The sequence below is a fragment of the Anolis sagrei genome, chromosome Y (assembly GCF_037176765.1).
Source record: "Anolis sagrei isolate rAnoSag1 chromosome Y, rAnoSag1.mat, whole genome shotgun sequence".
Lineage (NCBI taxonomy): Eukaryota > Metazoa > Chordata > Lepidosauria > Squamata > Dactyloidae > Anolis > Anolis sagrei.
Genome location: NC_090035.1, coordinates 63,375,071 through 63,396,381, shown reverse-complemented (window position 1 = coordinate 63,396,381; position 21,311 = coordinate 63,375,071). Strand labels below are relative to the sequence as shown.

Genomic DNA, 21,311 nt, shown 5'->3' with positions numbered 1-21,311 from the left:
GCTTGTGGATTTCAATGCTGTGGGACATGGCCATACAGCCCGAAAAACTCACAACAACCCAATGATCCTGGCCATGAAAGCCTTCGACAAAACAAAAGTCAAAATGTTTTCTATGTAGAAGACTTACCAGTGGTGCAAGCAGCCATTGAACCAGAGCCATCATTTTGTGAGACTCCAAGGATGAAGATGGCAAAAGGAGTGCTGGGATGTTCTAAGGAGAGCACACCTGCTGTTTTGTTGAAACTGTGTTCAGCCCAAGAATATTCTGTTCCTGGGATTGGTCTCCACTGGAGAGCTTCAATGCCTTTCCTCTCTACTGTGATCCCACTGGATTCTGAAGTTTTGGCTATGATGACAGAAATTCTGTCATACTGACTCATTTCACCTGTGCTGTAGGAAATGCAGTAGCCTGAAACTGCTGGAATGTTTATGAGAGAAGGCCCATAGTCTCGATCTTCAGCACCAGTAGGGGAGAAAAGGACCTGAATCCCATTGTTGGCAGAAATGTGCATTGGTTCTGAAGACTGCTGGTCAAACTTGAGAACTTGCCCAGCCTCCATGTCCAGAGACTTCTCTATATCACCATGCTGGTATTTGATGGAAGTCTTTTGGGCGGCGACTACATACAGAGTGCCATGTCTATTTGGAAAGGACATCAGAGGGACAATGAAGAAGGAACCCCAACTGGAAACTGGCAAGATCTGTTCAACAACATGGTCACATGCTATGTTGTTCTGAGCACAGCTGTGTCCTGTCAAAACAGCCACTGGTTCACTTGATTCAACTTTGGTGCCAGTCAAATCATCTGAGCTTTGGAACTGGATTGCTTGGAAGGCTTCAAGATCAGCAACAAGCTTGCTTCCAGAAGGATAAACCTTGCCTTTGTAAGCCACAGTCCCCGTCAGGGAAATATTGATTTTAGTGGGAGTTTCATAGGCTATAATCACAAACTCCTTGAAGGTGTTTTCCTTGTTTCCCATTGGAGTTACCACATAATGCAGTGTGCCCAATTGTTGGACTGGATACAGGACTGTAGTACCAACAGAAGTCCCGTCACGGCTGCGAGACAAGATGGAGATATCCTTGTCAGCTTCTATGAGCACAGTCCCATCAAAGCTATCGGTCCCCACTAACTCAACGGTATTTGGAAGCTTAATTGTCACTGTTTGTCCTTCATTGAGAGGGAAAGTTCTTCTGTACATGGATTTTCCTATTGTTACTCTCACCATGGTTTTAGGAGAATAACCAGTAATAACAAGCTCATGCTTAGCACTGGGATCCATTGGGTGGTTTTTCTGATTGTTTTGCATGAAAGCCGTGACAAATTTCTTCCCACGAGAACCTGCTACTTGGGACCCTGCAAGAAAAAAACAGAAAGATCTTTCAGAAAGCAAATGACAGTGAGACCACACTTTCATGAATGATTTAGCTATGGTCTCCTCTGAAAAGGAACTATAATCTGTGGCTGGACATACACAGTCATACAATCCAGTTTCAGAATCCAGATTATCTACTGTGAACTGGATTATATGAGTCTCCACTGCCATATAATCCAGTTCAAAACAGATAATCTGGATCCAGTGTAGATGGGGGGGGGGGGGTACAGTAAGACATTTTACCCTAGCCAAGCTGTCATGGGATCAGAAGTTTCTTCGGGGGAGATCAAGACAGCCTTTTATCCCAGAAGCAACTGCCTTTTATCTCAGAAGCATCTGCCATGAGGTCACTAAGAGTCGGAAATGACTGAACGAATGAACAACATAAGCTGAGGGTGGGAAATGCAGCAGCTACTTGTAAATTGCTGGTGTTAACCTATAAGTGCTGGTGTTAACCTATAAAGCCCTAAACGACTCCGGCCCTGTTTACCTCTCCGAACGTATTCTCCCCTATGAACCATCAAGACCATTAAGATCGTCTGGAGGGGCCCTGCTCTCGGTCCCACTGCCTGCACAAGCACGACTGGTGGGGACAAGGGACAGGGCCTTCTCGATGGTGGCCCCTCGGCTTTGGAACTCCCTCCCATTAGAGATCAGAACTGCCCCCTCCCTCATGACGTTCAGGAAATTAACAAAGACCTGGTTGTGGAATGTGGCATTTGACAACTGATTTAATTCTTTGCCCATATGAAAGGAGGATGATGAATGGGATTGTGATTGTCTGGACGATTTGGCTTTTTAAACTGTGATGATAATGTTTTAATGTTTATGGTGCTTATATTTTAATCGTGTAATGATGTGGAATTGTGTTGTTATTGCATGTGTTTGTATGTTAACACATGTTGTGAACCTGTCCGAATCCCTCTTTGAAGGTGAGAGGGTCGGTATATAAAACCTCGAAATAAATAAATAAATAAATAAATGTCAAAATAAAAATAGATACCAATAAAATTACCTTAATAATAAATTTAATAATAATAGAGTAAAATAATACATGTAATAATAATAACAATAAATAAATATAAAATAGTAACAATAACAACAACAGCTTAAAAAAGGGGCTGAAAAACTCAGCTTATACTCTCGTATATACGGTACTAGATTTCAAGATGAGAAATCCCTATCACTCAGAAGTTCCCATAGTTCTGCATCACTGATCATGCTCAGTAGGACTTCTTGAAACAGATAGCCAAAAGGCCAACATTTCCCTTACCCCAATTTAACAGAATGTGGACAGAGAAAATGGATATATACTGGGAATGTGAGAATTAATGAGTGTGTATACTTGTGTGCATACACATACCTACAGCTTTTTGAAGGAGATAACATCCATGGACACTTTATCTAGTGAGTTTACTTCAGGGGTGAGCAACATGTGGCACATGGACTACATATTGTTGGTGGGGTATAAGTTTATTTATTTATTTATTTATTTAGAGATATACTTGCTGGATAGTCATTTTGAAAACAAAATAGAACCTCCTAGCCCAATTTACTTACCACTTAACTGCATCAAACCAACCAAGAGGAACACAATAATCTTCGTAGCCATGGCTGCACATCAAAATCAAAAAGAAAACAACATATTAAGGGATATCCACTTATTTTTCCTCAACTCTTTAGACCTATAGTGTCTCCTAGAACAAAAGAAGAAGGTCGTTCAACTAAGAGAACTGGAAATGATGCTGTTGAAATAGAAAGATTCTGTGCTGTGACACACATCTTGATTTTCGTATGTATGTATGTATCCCACTGTGGCTTCTACCTCAAAATTTTCCTGCTTGTGTTCTAGTCTACTATGCTTATTTACTCATTTGATTTACAAAGCACAAGGAGAAGCCTCAAATAGTAAGCTGGATGCAAAAGAAGCAACTTTTCAACTACAACTTGAGCCTTAGCTTCCAACTTTTAACTGTCAGGGAAACTGTTGCCTGACTCCACAGAAACTACAAATCAGTATGTATACATAGACATACACGCTGATTTAATCTTCCTTTTCCAGCTTCTGCCTCCTACTGCTAAATGGTACAGAGAAAGGACAAATATTCATCCTATTTATCTGTAGAAACCTGATTTTTATCAGACTTGTGGCAAGATTGTTTTTATTTATTTATTTATTTATTTATTACTGCGCTTGTATACCGCCGTTTCTCAGCCTAAATTGGCGACTCAACGCGGTTTACAACACTACAACAATCAACAATATTCAGTTTAAAAAGCATAAAAAACAACATACACAATACACAATATTGGGCCACCAATAATAATCCAATGCATCTCTTAACTAGAACCGCAATCCAATTTCGTCGTCCATGGTTACCAATCCTTAATCATCAAATACATTGCACCGGCTTAACCGAATGCTTGTTCGAACATCCATGTCTTCAATCTTTTTCGAAACATCATCAGCGAGGGGGCTGATCTTACCTCTATGGGGAGGGCGTTCCAAAGCCGAGGGGCCACCACAGAAAAGGCCCTGTCTCTCGTTCCCGCCAACCGCACCTGTGAAGATGATTTAAGGAACGGCATCAAGTAGAGGGCCTTCTAGCCGTCTGAGGGACATGAGAAACCGCTCTGCTATGTTCCTACTGACTATAAATTGAAGGTGGTGGGACTGTGGACCTCATCACGCTTACCAATGTAAGTATCCTAGGATGCCTGTCAGCCAGTTGAGGGACAGATGGGCATGTAGCCCATCACATGATGTCCTTAAACTTCCAGTGGAGTCCCCAAACCCAGTTGGCATGGAAGCATCCTCACCAACACAGGAAGGCTCCCATGCTGTCCTGTGCTGACTCCAATGGAGTCAACACACTTCTGCCCCAATTAGGTGACTCTCCATGTGATGCGGGAAGTGTACCCACACCAGGGTGGCACAGACATGCTTGGCGAAATGGCACCAGTGTGTGTGTGTGATGAGATCCTGAGATCTCCTGGATCTCTTGGGTCTGGTTAGCCTTGACTTGAAAAACCAATAACAATCACATTAGATGAATCTACACTGTAGAATAAATCATAGAAGCATAGAATTGGAAGAGATCTCATGGGCCATCCAGTCCAACCCCCTGCCAAGAAGCAGGAAAATCACATTCAAAGCACCCCCGACAGATGGCCTTCCAGTCTCTGTTTAAAAGCTTCCAAAGAAGGAGCCTCCATCACACTCCAGGGCAGAGAGATGTACTGCCGAACAACTCTCAAGTCAGAAAGTTCTTCCTAATGTTCAGGTGGAATCTCCTTTCCTGTAGTTTGAAGCCATTGCTCCACGTCCTAGTCTCCAGGGCAGCAGAAAACAAGCTTGCTCCCTCTTCCCAATGATTTCCTCTCACATATTTATACATGGCTATCATGTTTCCTCTCAGCCTTCTCTTCATCAGGCTAAACATGCCCAGCTCTTTAAGCCACTCCTCATAGGGTTTGTTCTCTAGACCCTTTATCATTTTAGAGTGTGACATCATTTTTATTGCTATGGCCCATTGCTAAAGAATCCTAGGAACTGTAGTTTGGTGAGGCAACAGCACTCTTTGGCAGAGAAAGCTAAAGATATTTTAAACCTACAACCCCTGGGATTCCATAGCATTGAGCCCTGTCAGTTAGAGCAGGCATGGCCAAACTTCGGCCCTTCAGATGTTTTGGATTTCAACTCCCATAATTTGTAACAGTTGGTAAGCTGGCTGGGATTTTGGGGAGTTGAAGTCTAAAAAACCTGGAGGGGTGAGGTTTGCCCATGTCTGACTTAGAGTGATATCACACTATATCTGTTTCAACAGATCTGTCCCATGTGAGCACTCTGACAACTACTCTGTTACTTTGCAAGAGCTTGCAGTGCAGCAGCTGATTGGCTTCACAAGACACAACCCAGAGAAGTCCCTTACCTTTAGTCTAGTAGAAGTGCCATGTACGGACAAAACAGAATGACTGAGAAGATTCAGTCTGTGCTCCTTCTCTCCTTTCAGTTGCCCTCTCCCTTTTTATTAGCAAAAAGGTCAAAGCCTTATTTCCAATGAAATTCTACAGAATTTTCTACGATTCCAAAGGTTAGGTTTATTTGCAGGGCAGCTGCAAGAAAAAACAAGTCATACAAATTGTTCTCTGGCTTTTACACTGGAATTTGAGGAGTGTAGTATGTCCTCCAACATTTGACAAATAAAAAAAATCTGAACCCATGTGGCCAAGCACCATCAGAGTGGGGACAAAATGGCAAAAGGTATCAAGGAGGAAGAACAGACACGCTAACTGAAGCCGTGTCAATTTGCATTTTTTAGGGCCCCCGTCTACACGACAGGGAATTCTTCATTAAACATAACGTCTACTTACATTCCTGCTTACATGGGTTTTAAAAATCCCCTTAAACATTGGGGTGTTTGGGCATTTTAATATACCTTTTTTTGTTTATATCTTGTCTTATTTCCTATCTAGTGGATCCAAAGGCTATACATGCAGATAGGAACTTACAACAGAGCCAATAGAATGAAAGTAGTCAAGCGTGTTCATCAATAACCTTTTCAAAACCATGTCAATTTGGGGATTTTAGTATATCTGTTGTCTGTATGTTGCTTTATTTCTTCTTTAGTGAATTCAAGCATCATAGATAAGAATAACACCCGAAGAAGATACTACGAAACACGGGAAACAACCCGGGAGACCTTGTTGTGTTACTGTTCCTGATGTTATCTATTGATGAAGAACCTTCTACAACATAGGTAAAGGTAGTCCCCTGACATTAAGTCCAGTCATGTCTGACTCTGGGGTGTGGTGCTCATCTCCATTTCTAAGCTGAAGAGCCAGAGTTGTCCGTAGACACCTCCAAGGTCATGTGGCCGGCATGACTGCATGGAGCGCCGTTACCTTCCCACCGGAGCGGTACCTATTGATCTACTCACATTTGCATGTTTTCAAACTGCTAGGTTGGCAGAAGCTAGGGCTGACAGCGGAAGCTCACGCTGCTCCCCGGAATCGAACCTGCGACCTTTCGATCAACAAGCTCAGCAGCTCAGTGCTTTAACCCACTGTACCACCGGGGGCTCCCTATCTACAACATAGAAATTGTTATTTTGGAAGCTTAAATCTCTTTATATTGCATGTAACAATATTTGAGTTACTATTTCTGACGTCATGTACTTATGAAGAATCTCCTGGTATATAGTAATTGTTATTCTGGAAGCTTAAGTTTCATTGTGTTGACAAAATATTGATAAACAATCTTTCATTTATAAACAGTTACTAATTAATCGTGTTAATGTTCCCACATTATGTTTAATGAAGAATTTCCTGTAATATAGAAATTGTGATTTGCAATCTGCAGTTTTTGTATTTGTTGTTATAGATATCTGTGCATGTTACACTTACACCCCCATATAAAATCCAGATTATCTGCTTTGATCTTTCTTATAAGGTAGTACAGACTTATATAATCCAGTTTAAATAATTTATTCTCACCTTGAAGGGGACTCAGGGTGGAGTACAACATATATATGGCAGACATTCAATGCTGGAACATACATAAAACTCTGAACAAACATAAACAGTAAAATCAATTATCCCACATTAAAATCATCTCAAATCATCCATATCGACTCCAATCAGCAGGGAAAAGTTTCCTATTGCTGCCTTATTGCACTGTCCCAAAGGCTTGGTCCCACAGCCAAGTCTTTAGCATCTTTGTGAAGGGCAGGAGGAAGGGGGCTGATCTAATCTCCTGAGGGAAGGAGTTCCATAGCTGAGGGGCAATCACTGAGAAGGTCCTCTCCCTCATCCCCGCCAATTGCACCTGTGACAGTGGTGGGGCCAAGAGCAGGGCCTCCCTGGAAGATCTTAATCTCCATGGAGGTTCATAGAGAGAGCACCCATGAAGACATGCCGACAATTTAATCAGGAAGGCGTCCATGGACAACAGGCTCCTCGGCATGGAAAATGGAACAACAGCACCTCCCTATAACCGGAGTTGAGCACAACTGTTGCACCCCAGAGTAGGAACAGGACCCTCTAATCATTAATTACACCACACCTTGGATAAAAAAAGAGTCATCTTTATTTGAAGAAGAAGAATTGGAGCCAATAAAAGAGATTAATATAAAGCTGATAAAAGTCCAAAAGCAAAAAAACCAAATAAGCAGTAACATAAACAGTGTCCAAACATAGGAATAATATCAAAGATCCAAAAGCTTGCTGTTTAAATCCAGATGCAAAGAAATATCAAATGCCTTCTATAAAAACCATGAACATAGCCACTGCTAATCTACTTGAATAGCCAGGAAACCTAGGAGACGAGGGCACAATAATATCCAAAAGACTTAAATTAAACCAAACGATGCTTAGTCTGAAGGAAATTCCCTAAGAGCTCAATTTAAGTCCCAGAAACTGATTTCTACTGAATTCTTTCTGACCTGCGTAAACATTGGGCCTCTCTACAGTTCTGGCTAATTTCCAGCCGGCGGCTGGTCTTATCTATCTCTTCATTAACTGCAGGTGTGAAACTATCTTGCAGACTCGAGCCTGGAGAAGGGAGTGAACTTTCCTGCAAACTCGAGCCTGGCATTTTCTCATGAGAACTTAGCCTTTCCCTTGACCCTTCTCGATCAGAGTCTGTAGTAACCTTATTGTCTAAAGTGTCTCCATTTTGCACCTCATCCTCACTGACATCCAAGTCAGGCTCAGAAGCATTAGAAGGGAGAAACACTATAACAGATTCAGGGTGAAACACAGGCTGAATCCCAAAAACAGCCTTCGTATGCTGGAGATGAAAAAGGGGGAAGCCTTTGCCTCTGTCTATGTATTGTCTGTTTTTGTAGTTAATTGTATAACGGCATTGAATGTTTGCCATATATGTGTTCTGTAATCCGCTCTGAGTCCCCTCGGGGAGATAGAGCAGAATATAAATAAAGTATATTATTATTTTATTAGCATTCCCTTACAACTAGCCACTGTCTTTGCTTATTTATGAGCAAATTTGTATGTCTATGGCTCTTTCAGCACTTTTTTTTGATAAAGTAATGTGACTTATCTTTTCTGCATCAACATGTTGCCTTTTCACAGCAGGGATGGTTGATCAAGATCATAAGGCACAATGTTAAGGAGTCTCTTACCTTCCACTCAGATCTGTCTTTGGCTGGCAAAGCAGAATGAGAGGGAAACAACACTCTTATTTTCCCTCTACCTTTTCATTTGCTCCTTCTCCTTTTATAGAAAAGAAGGTGGAGGTTTCATTTCCAGAGAATCCCCGAGAATCACCAAAATCTGGGTTTACTGGCAGGGCAAATGCAAGAGATTTGAAGCCAGCTCATCATAGCCCTTAGAGGAAAGGAGTCAGCTCGAGTTTTGGATTTTGGAATTTAAGATTACCGGCTGTAACAAACCACTGTCAAATCTCTAGAAAGTCAGCATGCAGGTTTTTTAAATTTTAAAAATGGTTTTTAAAACAGTTAAGTGTTGTAATACACAGAAGAAAGCATGTTTGCAATTAGCATTATATCAATTAAATAAAGAGTCCTCGTGGATAAGTTAAACATGAGCCAACAATATCATGTGGCAGCAAAAAAAGCCAATGGTATTTTGGCCTGCATAAATAGGAGTATAGTGTCTAGATCCAGGGAAGTCATGCTACCCCTCAATTCTGCCTTGGTCAGACCACATCTGAAATATTGTGTCCAATTCTGGGCACTACATTTGAAGGGAGATATTGACAAGCTGGAATGTGTCCAGAGGAGGGCAACTAAAATGATCAAGGGTCTGGAGGACAATCTCTATGAGGAGGGGCTTAAGAGCTGGGCATGTTTAGCCTGCAGAAGAGAAGACTGAGAGAAGACATGATGAGGACCATGTAGTATAACTATGTGAGGGGAAGTCATAGGGAGGAGGGAGAAGGGTTGTTTTCTGCTGCCCTGGAGACTAGGACACAATGGCTTTCAACTCTACGATTAAAATACCATTATTGCATAACCCAAAGTCATTATGACTTTATTCATCAGTTCCCAAAGAGTTCTTCAAAGTGAAAGCAACTTAATAAATATTTGGAAACAAGCAGGTGGAGAGGCTACCTTTAAAAACAGGAGGAAATCTTTTCAATGACAGCCAAGTAAGTTACTTTATTTTAAAACATCTTTAAAGGGAGTGGGTGGAGGCTGTCTCCCTGTCCTCCCAGAAGGTTTCGGGAGGGCATCTGGACACCCCCCCCCCCAGGGTGTGGACTTCACCCTGGGAGCAATCGTGTTTAACAAACTACACAGTGTTTACCTGTGTAGTGATAGAAGATGTGTAGATGTCACCATCTGCTTTCAACCTGCCAAGTGAGGATGTTTTAGCAATGATGAGAGTGAGAAAATGTAGCAAGAGTTACTGCCAATGACAATGACAAAGTGGTGAAGAAATGAGTTTATTGAAAATATCTTCTCCATTTCAATATTTTTTTGTAGTTTTGTTATTGTTTTGGTCTCTGAGTTCATTATCTTGGCCCAAAAAGTACAGAAAGAGAAATAATAAAAGAGTGCATGATATCATGGACGAAAAATAATGGAAGACCTACTAGAATGGATGAATCGGAACACAATGTTCCATCTGAACATTAGGAAGAACTTCCTGACTGTGAGAGCCATTCAGCAGTGGAACTCTCTGCCCCAGAGTGTGGTGGAGGCTCCTTCTTTGGAGGCTTTTAAACAGAGGCTGGATGGCCATCTGTCAGGGGTGATTTGAATGCAATATTCCTGCTTCTTGGCAGGGGGTTGGACTGGATGGCCCATGAGGTCTCTTCCAACTCTTATGTTTCTATGATTCTATGACCTGTGGAATATCAGAATGAAGCAAATATATGCCTATGATCTAAAAGAAAATCTATTTAAAATGATGTACAGATGGTACCTCACTCCATATAAATTAGGCAAAATATATAAGAACACAAAAACCGCATGTTGGAAATGTAAGAAGGTAGAGGGAACCTTCTACCACATGTGGTGGTCGTGTGAGAAGGCCACAAAATACTGGAAAATAATCCATGAAGAAATTTAAAAAATATTAGATATTAAAATACAGAAGAAACCCAAATACTTTTTATTAAGCATTGCGGATCTTAAATTGGAATTGAATAAAGAAATACTTTTAAATTATTTAACTATGAAATGAATGATTTAACAAGCAAGGAAGAAGACCGGAAGTACAGAAAACTCAATATTTTCTTTTTATATCATTTTTTTTCCTTTTTTCTTTCTTTTTCTCTTTCATCCCATTTCCCCTCCCCCTTTCCCCCCTTTCCTCTTTATTTTACTGCATCTATCAAAAAAAAGACCTTTAATAGAAATTTTTAAAAAAGAAAGAAAATATCTTCTCCAGTAGTCCTCATTTCACTGAAGACCCAGCAAATGAGTATAAAATTTATTCTCTCTCTCAATAAGAATAGAATGGAATAAGACTGTAATCAATATAACTTTCAACGAGAGAGGATTTTCACAGTTAGGTTTCAATAACAGAAGCATCTTGTCTTGGGTACCTACTAGTCTAATTGTTCTTATAGTCTGACACAGACAATAGGGTCTGTGATTAAAATTGTCTTGCATAAGTACATAGGCAACTGGCTTATAATCAACCATTTCCTTTAGTATTCCTAGCATTGATAGACAGTAGTTTTCTGGCTTTCAGGTTGAGAATGTCTTCCATGCTTGAAGAAGCTGGGGTTTGAAGGTTGGAAAGCATATGCTCTGTAATGGAGCTACAGACTCTGCAAGTAAGAATACTAGGGGTGCATCTACATTGCATAATTAATGCAGTTTGACGTCACTTTAACTGCCATGCCTAAAATGCTATGGAATCCTGGGAGTTGTAGTTCAGTGAGGTACCAGACTGTGACAAAGAAAGCTAAAGTCATTGTAAAATCGCAATTCCCATGAAAGGGGTATCAAGCCACATTAATTCTACAGTATAGCTGCACCACAAGTCCAAAAGGTCCAAATCAATTTTACTTCCAAAGAAACACATGATTTCTGTGGAAGTTTAGGGATTTTTTTTAGAGGTCACTGTCCTTCCTAGGAAAAGGTCTGATAGGGAAGCCCATTTATTTACAGGAGGAAGAGTGCCAAGGACAGGAGGTTTCTGCCAAATTGCTTGCCAAACAGAAAGGGGGAGTTTGCATGTGGGATTGCTGGAATCCTTGCATTTCGAGAATTGTGACAGGATAACAACTGGCAAAGAGTGAATCAAATAGTTTTAGCTTGCTTTTCCATGGTAAATACTGTAATTTCCCTCACTTTGCATTTATTAGTGTCCTTTATTTTGTGATTGGTGATTAGAAGATAAACATAGGCTTAACACAATAGTTATTACTTAAATATGTGTCTCCAAGGAGCTGCTGTTTGTGGAGAGATAATCACACATTCTGGATAAGAAGAATATTGAGGTTTTGGGGATATTTTTTCCTTCAAAAGTCTCCAGGGCAACTAACTTTACATTTCTCTTCTGGACTTGGCAAAACGATGGCCACCAGGCTGGCTTTTTATTGTATTTTTATTGTATTAATGTAATGTTTTAATCGTTATAACTATTGTTACTATGTATTTTATTGTGTGAATTGTAGGCACCAATGTATGCTGGTTGGAAGCTGCCCTGAGTCCCCCTTAGGGGGTTGAGAAGGGCGGGGTAGGAGTACCCGAAATAAATAAATAAATAAAACCTTGATTAAATGTACACACTATCTAACATGGGAAGGGTCCTTGTTGTTGCCAATGTCTTGGCAAATTGACCAAGGGTTAACCCTTATTATCCAGTCTGGTGTCCTTGTCCTTACCAAAACTATAAGTTACTATCTTTTATGGGGGGGGGGGGGGTCATGTTTGACTTCATACTCACATTTGCATGTTTTCGAACTGCTAGGTTGGCAGAGGCTGGGGCTAACAGCGCGAGCTTGCGCCGCTCCCCAGATTCGAACCTAAGTCAGCAAGTTTAGCAGCTCAGTGGTTTAACCCATTGTGCCGCCGGGGGCAAATCCAGTACTGGAGTCTGTGTGTCTGCTTCTTTCTCTGAAAGTGCCTAATACACCCTGTCCCACTGAAAATGGATTAAAGGACATTTTTAAGGTTCAAAAAATAGTAATGACACTCACCCATAGAAAACCATGATAACCTAAGAAACTAGAGCCGATGTGGTCGATCCAATGCAATTTTCTGAACCAGCATTCAAAATAGCTCCAGAAAGACCCCAAAAGCAAGACACCAAGAAAAAATGTGTTGGCCTGTGTTTGCTTTTTGTTCTTGTTTAATATCAGCTTGTGATTCGTTGGTGTTTCCTTCCTGTAGTGAAATTCATGTGCTTTTTTAATGCATTTCTGCAATGTGCAAGTTTATTTATACATTTTAGCTCATGTATCCATTTCTCCAAACTAACTAAACCATGAAAGCCTTCGACAATATCAAAACCATATTGATGTGGGTTTTTAAAATATGTATATTTTAAATTTGTGTGTGTTAATTCTATCTCACCCAGAAGCATACCACAAATCTTGCAAATTGGTGATTTTTTTGTCATGAGTGGAGTGCCATGATGACTTTTGGCACTTCACCCAGGCTACAATTGCATTTCTCTAGAGGCAGAGAGTATCCCCACCCCTCCCTTAGGCTTTTCAAAGAGCCAAGTCAGTTGATTGATTGTGTTATTTGGCTCTTGCTTTTGTCCAAACAATAACCTCAAACTTTGGTGCCCTGGGAACTTCCATGGAAACTCATGGGGGGGATTTGATTCATGTCCTTTTCCTTATAAAAAGAGAAAAAGAGAGTGACTGATAAAGAGGAGGCTGACCAAAGGACTTTCTTCTTTTTCAAGCCAAGAAGATCTGAAGGTAAGAGTCTCCTCTGGACAAAATTTGTCAAAACGTTGTTGTTGTTGTTGTTGTTGTTGTTGTTGTTGTTATAATACCTCCAAATCCCTTTGCCATGTTAGTTGTGGGGTCTTGGAAGTTAAAAATAATATACATTAACTATTTCATAGTCTGATGAAAAACACTGTTAAGCTGCAATTACTGTACTTCTTTCTCTTGCTCTTCAGAAGGGACCAAAGCTGCTGCATCATTAAACCATGGCATTTAATTTCAGAATACTGGCTGAAACGAATTACCGTGCCGTGTTGTTTCACCGGCAGTTGCAGGCGAAAGAGAAGGTCTTTGGGGTGGCTTGTGGCACCCCGTGTGCCCTCCCTCCTTCCGCCATCATACAGTGGGGACAGGGCATGGTGCGCTGGCACCTGTCCCTGAGCCCCCGGTGGTACAGTGGGTTAAACCCCTGTGCCAGCAGGACTAAAGACCGACAGGTCACAGGTTCGAATCCGGGGAGAGGCGGATGAGCTCCCTCTATCAGCTCCAGCTCCTCATGCGGGGACATGAGAGAATCCTCTCACAAGGATGATAAAACATTAAAAAACCCCAAAAAACATCCTGGCATCCCCTGGGCAACGTCCTTGCAGATGGCCAATTCTCTCACACCAGGAGTCACTCCTGACACAACAAAAACAAAAACAAAACCCTGTCCCTGTTCCCATCAAATGGGAGAAAGGGTGACAACATGAGGCAACACGTGTTGCCCTGCTGCCTTTTATCCCATTATACGGAAAAAATGGGAAGAAAGTATGGGTAGCTCTGATGGAACTACCCAAAATACACTTTCCTCCCCATAGAGGTGGAGGAAATGCCTCCACTTTTAGAGGAAGGTGGGTGGGGCTTGCCATGTGTCATGTGATGGCGCACGGCAGGCCCCCTCCTTGCAGCGAATACAAGCGGCAAAACGGGGCTGAAATGCCCTGTGTGAAGAGGTTTTTAATCTGGCACAATACTAGAGCACAATCTTGTGTCAGCCAGAATAGCAAAGTGTTATAATGATTTTAATCTAAACTGCTATTCAAAACATATAGGAAGCTGCAGCTCTATCCTTTAAGAGCAGACCGGCACAACTTGGCAGTAGTAAGGAACCAAAATTAAGTAGGGTAAACGTCTTTGGTCTGCAGATATGCTTTTAGCACCTCACTCAGGCGCCTTTCTGTCATGAATGACTTCTCAATAACTTTGAAGCAGAGGTTCTTTTTATTGCAATTTCCAGTGTGAGAGAGTATATAAGATTACAGAAAAACATTCAGACAAAGAATGATATTGAACATATATACATACAAATTATATGCAACTACATTGGATTTGCAATTACATTGGTTAACAAGCAAACAAAGGGGAATTACATTTTCACTCAGCATTCATACCACATGTACACGCATTCATCCTCAGGCATTCAATATTACCATATCATTTTCTCCCTCCTCGGAGAAGCACCTGCTAGGCCAGACCCTGCTTTCCTGCAGCCTGTCAATGTACAGTTCCAAAACTTCATTAACGCTATAACTTCAAAATGCCAAAATGCCAAAATTTCTTCCCTAAGAACAATGCCAAGGACCTGATCTGTTTTCCATACAGCAGAGCCTGACTCCCTGCACAAAATCTAAGACTCCAAAAGCGCACTTCTTCCTCTTCCCTTGAGAAAGAAGCCCCAAAGTGACCAGAATCATGCTTTCCCATGGCATATCTGACACTCTCCATAGGTGCACTATCTCTGTCCTTCCCATGGAGCAGAGCATAGCGGGTGAACAGCATCTCTGTCTGCAACACTTTGACCATTATTAGACTGAGTCTTTTATAGAAATATTCTGCTGATGTAGTCCCAAAGTTGTAAATTAATGATGGATGTCTTCCATGTTGGATCCATCTCAGTTTCCTGGCCAGATGTTGATCTTCTTGATTGGTGTTGACAAACACAAGGCTTGTGTTGACTTCCTTCTTAACATAAGGAATGTTGCAAACATTTCTGTTATCACTGTCACAGTTCTTATCACAGCTTACTTTTAAAGTGAAGTCCACAAGCAGGTAGTTAGTCATTGCGGGCCTGGGTCTTTTACTGATGTTTCCAAAATTATTAGCTCCATCCATACATTCATCTTCCATTCTTCCGTTCATTCCCACACATCATGTTAAATTCATATTTATCAAATCTGCATATTGAATTTCTTATTACATTTCCTTCAGAGCAAGCTGCCATGCGAAATATGACCTTGACATGTGGCTGCCAGAGGTGCTTCACTTTGTCAAGGGGTGTGGGGAACCTGGTGCCCCACATCCTGCATTGCCTGGCTGCAGCTGAAGATGATGGAACGCACTTGAAGCATGCGGCTTCCCTCCATGGATTCCAATGGCAACATGGGAGCTCTCCCGTGTTGCCCTGGGGGTGGCATGCACCAACTCTGCCCTCCTTCACCCACTGAGCCATGCCAGCATTGTCTGATGAGAGTCGGTGGGCTCCATGGGTGACCTGGGCTAAGCCAGCACATACTGCTGAATGTAACCCCATGCAAAGAGGTCTATAGTCTCAATTTCCCTGCCTCCCCTCAGCATTGTGGCAAGTTGCAGTCCATTTGTGGATTGCTTCTGTCATCTCCTTCTCCTACGGAGGAAAAACTGTGACTCATTCCTTTATCGGTGAGGGGCAATCTTACATTGAAATGGAAGGGAGAAGGTTTGAGGAAAAGAGACAAAGAGAGTTCCTGCGGTCTGTAAAAGCATGGTTTATTCTCGGTTGGCACAAACCGGATATGGACCCTGCTGGTAGTCCAGAAAACAACAACAAAAGAACAAAAGAACAAAAGAAACACCTTGGTTTATATACCCTTTAAAATAAAATGTATGCATCATACAGGCATCACAATGTGCATCACAAAATTCTACTTTTACATTGACTTCAATTGCATATTTTAACTTCAACACCTGTCAATCTTCATTTAAGCACCTTTATCTAAGGAGCTGCTATTAATGAGGACCATCGCACCAGAGTGTCTACTAAGCTACTGATAGCAAGAGCATCCATCCATCTTGAGATAAGTTCTTCCTGAAGCCTCTTGATGGCCATCTCATTAATCTTACGATAAGCTTCGCTTGGTACCAAAATGGAAAGACTCTCTTGAAATTTGCCAGAGGCCTCTTGACATTCCTTTCCTAGACCCCGGCCTCTCTTGAGGCATCTAATTTTGCTGCTTTTTAAGAAGAGAATATCTTCCAAGTGAAGTTTATGCATACATACATTTCCCTTTGTTATTTCATATATTTTCTAACTCCTGTTTCTAATATGGTTATATTCACTATATATTTTCCAATATGTGTATCGTGTATTTTCATCATGCCTTCATCAACGTAGCTATGCTATGAAGATCCCACAACATAGTGAAGCTGTTTCTTCTTCACAAGTGAGGGAAATGAACAATGGGTAATTGATGGTTTTTCCCGCTGGAAGAGGAGGAGATGACCAAGGCAACCCCGAGGCAAACAAAAAAGAAGAGTGGCATAGCCAGGTTTCTCCTGCACAAGCAAACAGTAGTTTTGCCACAGATAAGAAGGAGATGACAGAGGCAGAGAAAGGAAGAGCTACAGTGGCAAGAACTGAGGCCCTTCTTCTTCTGAGGCCACCTTCTCCCTCTAAAATAGCCAATCTAATGCTAAATTTTGGATTATTCTGCCGCCCAAGATTCCAACCTCCATATCATCCCTGCTCCCCCTTCTCCAACCTGAGTCCAACAATCAGTCAAGACCAGCACTTTCAGCATCTTGACCAGATCTATCAGTTGTACTGCCTTTATCACAGGTTGGTTTGGTAACTTTGGTGCATACAGAAAAGAAACGTGTAGAGGTAAAACACTCAGAGGTAGGATTTTTGGATTCCAATTGCTCGAACTCATCTGTAGCACTGTATGTAACCTACCTTTCTAAGGCTTGGGCTCAGAGCCTCTGTGAGCCACACGAAGGTCTTTAGAAGGCCACATCCAGTCCCTGGGCTGCATGTTGTGCAGACCTGCTTTAGAGTGTTGCAGGTTACAATTTGTGTCTCATTTTAAAAAATCTACATGGAACCACTGAGTGTATTCACAGGGGGAAAATGAATGAAGGATTTGTATGCTATGCTACCAGGTTCTATTTCTTCTTGCATGCAAAGGCTTGGATCCAACATTAGTCCCAATTGGAATAAATCCAGTGAATCAATAGAAGTTACGCAAGTGTTGACTCATCGTGTTCCTACTAATTCTCAATTTGGAAGTAATTATTGGATTTAGCTCAAAATGAAAGAACAAATAAGGGATTGCTTTTTCATTATTTCTTTCTTTTTTACAGCCATGATAATGAGATGGATCTTCTTCCTCTTGGCTGGTTTGATGGTACTGAGTGGTAAGTTTCCTGGCCTTACTTACCTTCACTCGCACCTTCATTTTCAGACTGACTTAGGGCTGGGCGGTTTCGTTCGTTAATTTCGTAATTTGTTATTAATTTGTTATTTTTTTGATAACGAAGCGATATTGAACCATTCAGGAGCAACTAAAAAACGAAACGAATTTTTCCAATTCGTATCGTAATTGTTTCGTAATTGTTTCGAAATCGTTTTGAAATAGTTTCAAAATCGTTTCGTTATTATTTCCGCATGTCTGGTGCAAGTTTTAGGGTTGCTGTTTGTTTTATCAGTGAAAAAAATGTATAATTATCACACCAACAGTCAACAACAGAGGGAGAGGTTTTTTTTTAGCGTACTGCGCGATCGCGCCCGCCATTAACGAATCGATTGGTAATTGTTTCGTAATTGTTTTGTAATTGTTTCGTAATTTCCGAAATTTCGTAAATTTCAAACTTTTTTTAAGGAAAATTTTGGAATTCTTTTAAAAATCGAAACGCAAAAACCCCCTAAAAACGAATCGAGTTTAGAAACAAATTTTTCCGTGGTTGCCCAGCCCTAGACTGACTAACAAGTGGTACAGCACTGGCTGCACTTGGAGAGAACCTTATTGTTGCAGTTATTCTTTTCGTGAGTCTTCAATTTTTTTCTGACCTGTAGCAACTCTAAAAAAACCCCTCCACACACATACATTTAACCAAGGTTGAATTTGATCTTTTCCATGCCAGGGACAGCTGTGCCAAATTGATATGAAAGATGCAGATGGAGATGAAATTTACTTCAGGTCATTTTTGAAGACTATACCAAAATATGCAGAGTTCATCATGTTTAGGATGGAAAGAACTTGAAATTTAACAAATCTACAAAAAAAAAAAAACCGACAGATTTTCCTACTCTTATTCTGATTAGGCTGGCTGCAATTTCTTGCTTTGGATAGCTGCCATTCTCTATCTACTAGGCTTGGGCGGTTTCGTTCGTTAATTTCGTAATTTGTTATTAATTCGTATTTAAATTAGCTTATGATCCAATATTGAGCCATGCAGGACTACTGTGAGGAGTAATTAAAAATCGAAACAAATTTTCCAATTTATTTTGTATTGTTTCGTAATTGTTTCGTAATTGGTTCAAAATTGTTTCGTAATCGTTTCATAATTGTTTCGTAATTATTTCCGTATGTCTGGTGCAAGTTTTATAGTTGTTGTTTGTTTTATCAGTGATAAAAAATAAATTATCACACCAACAGTCAACAACAGAGGGAGAGGGAAGCTTCAGAAGTTCCCCCTGTCCCATTTGGAGGGTTTTTTAGCATATTGCGCAATCGCGGCCGCCATTAATGAATCGATTCGTAATTTTACGAAATTTCGTATATTTCGAACTTTTTTAAAGGAAAATTTCGGAATTCTTTTAAAAAAACGAAACGCATAGACCCCCCTAAAAACGAAATGAGTTTAGAACCAAATTTTTCCGTAGTTACCCAAGCCTACTATCTACCCTATGGTCCCTGCTTAACTTTGGCCTACACTGTCATATAATCCAGATAATCAAACCTGATAATCCACATTCTCTGCTTTGAACTGGATTATATGAGTATACACTGCCATATAATCTAGTTAAAAGTGGATAATCTGGATTGTATATGGCAGTGTGTTATTTTCATAACATGGTTTCAGTTGTCATTGTGCTTAATTCCAAAGTATAGGTAAAGGTGAAGGATTCCCCTGACATTAAGTCTAGTAATGTCCGACTCTGAAGGGTAGTGCTCATCTCCATTTCTAAGCTGAAGAGCAGGCGTTGTCTGTAGACACCTCCAAGGTCATGTGGCTGGCATGACTGCATGGAGCGCTGTTAACTTCCCACAGGAGTGGTACCTATTGGTCTACTCACATTTGCATGGTTTCAAACTGCTATGTTAGCAGAAGCTGGGCCTAACAGCGGGAGCTCACCCTACCTCTGGATTCAAACCACCAACATTTTGGTCAGCAAGTTTGGCAGCTCAGCAGTTTAACCCGCTGTGCCACCAGGGGGCCCTATCTCCAAACATGCAATAATTATATTCAAACTAAGTATAATAACACCTTCTAGACCAGTTGCTGTTGTGTTTATTTCTCATTTTTATGAAATCTTTGTGAGATGGAACAATTCGAATTTATGCTCAGTAGAGGCTGGTAACTCCTTGAAGCAGGGCAGTGAATTCAGTTTGAGTTTTAGTCTAAGTTTTTATTTATTTATTTATTTATTTACAGTATTTATATTCCACACTTCTCACCCTGCAGGGGATTCAGGGTGAATTACAGTGCACATATACATGGCAAACATTCAATACCATTTAGACATACAACATATATAGACAGACACAAAGGCAATGTAACATTCCAGCTTTTTCTGGCTTCATAAGGATATGCTCGATTCTGGCCACAGGGGAAGCTGCCACTTCACCGTCCACTTGTGACACCGAGTCCTTTGATGGAGTACTTCCTCATTCTTCAGCACACTGCTGGGAGGTTTTATGGCATCATAAATTAGTTAAATTAGCCTCCCCTCATAAAGCAGTACCTAAATTTCTTACTTGACAGATGCAACTGTATTTCAGGGTGCATAGGTCAACAGCAAGCTAGACTATTAATGGCCGGAAGCTCACTCCGACGCAGGCTGGCTTCGAACTCATGACCTCTTGGTCGGTAGTGATTTAATGCAGCCAGCTACTAACTTTCCCATCTTTTAAAGTTCAGGGCTACTGTCTAAGATGAAAAATAGGTTGACCTAGAACAGCTACTTCAAAGTTTAAACTAAAACCCAGAGTAGATTTGCTGTCTTGAATATGTAAGGGACCCCAAATTTGGGTGCCTATTGAAGGTCCGGTCGCGGTAGGCAAACAGGCAAAATGTCCAGCCTCAGGAGTAGATCAAAAGCAAGTTTTATTCCATTATTGCCATAAGGAGACGGATCAGCCATACCGCACACACAGGTCACAGTACTTGAAAAAGACTGCCGTCCCCCACACCCTTGACCACACATTTTATAGGTTTTTCTTATCCATCAAGTTACTACTGCATGTTTTCTTGGGCAAATTTCAGCCAAATATCTGTTGCCAATCAAGTCCCAGCCCATGTTCAGCCCATGTTCAGCAAACCCTACCTTCACAACTAGCTCATCTATTACAGAACACACAATTTCTCCACCCTGATGTTGACATGTTGCTTCTTTTCTGCAAGGAGGAGTACGAAAGCAAATCTACTACAGGCTTGAGCCTCCTTTAATATCAGTTCCAACAACTCTTTCTTTATTCTCTCTGTCTTTCTTCTAGGCCGTTGTGTAGCAAGGTCTCGTGGAAAGAAATTTGTCACAGCTTTCCTACTTAACCTCTCGGAAAGCCAACCCAATGCTCAGTTTGAGTTGCTTATCACTGGATATCGTCCTGCAACCACTGTCACAGTGACAACAAAAAGGCCCAGTTTTGAGAAAACCATTTCTGTCAGTGCAGGACAAACAGTCTCTGTTAAACTCCCAAGCACTTTGGAGATGCTGCAAACTGGCATCTATAATAAAACTGTGTTGATTGAAGCTAACAAAGACATCTCAGTATTGGCTCGCAACTACAAGGACTACTCCATTGGTGCCACTATTGTGTATCCAGTTGAGCAGCTCGGCACAGTGTATTATG

The 21,311-nt window shown here is 41.1% G+C and overlaps 1 protein-coding gene and 1 long non-coding RNA gene across 3 annotated transcripts in view; one reads left to right on the top strand and one right to left on the bottom strand.

The window, feature by feature from the left end:
• The window catches only part of LOC132780618 (IgGFc-binding protein-like), a 92,979-nt gene extending 87,585 nt beyond the window's left edge, over positions 1 to 5,394 (bottom strand). The window contains exons 1-4 of one of the 2 annotated variants that reach the window (XM_067462484.1): positions 5,309 to 5,381; positions 3,864 to 3,938; positions 2,937 to 2,990; positions 128 to 1,357 (exon numbers count right to left, since the gene is read on the bottom strand). In XM_067462484.1, the coding sequence (XP_067318585.1) occupies positions 128 to 1,357; positions 2,937 to 2,988 (1,282 nt within the window). In that variant the 5' untranslated portion in view covers positions 2,989 to 2,990; positions 3,864 to 3,938; positions 5,309 to 5,381. Of the gene's footprint in view, positions 1 to 127; positions 1,358 to 2,936; positions 2,991 to 3,863; positions 3,939 to 5,308 lie in introns of both variants that reach the window. The other variant, XM_067462483.1, reaches the window with a different exon arrangement.
• Positions 5,395 to 13,082: 7,688 nt separating this feature from the next.
• Positions 13,083 to 21,207, top strand: LOC137095692 (uncharacterized). Its single transcript, XR_010908873.1, has 3 exons — positions 13,083 to 13,248; positions 17,599 to 17,652; positions 20,955 to 21,207. It is a non-coding gene; the product is annotated as an uncharacterized lncRNA (long non-coding RNA).
• The last annotated feature ends 104 nt before the right edge of the window (positions 21,208 to 21,311 follow it).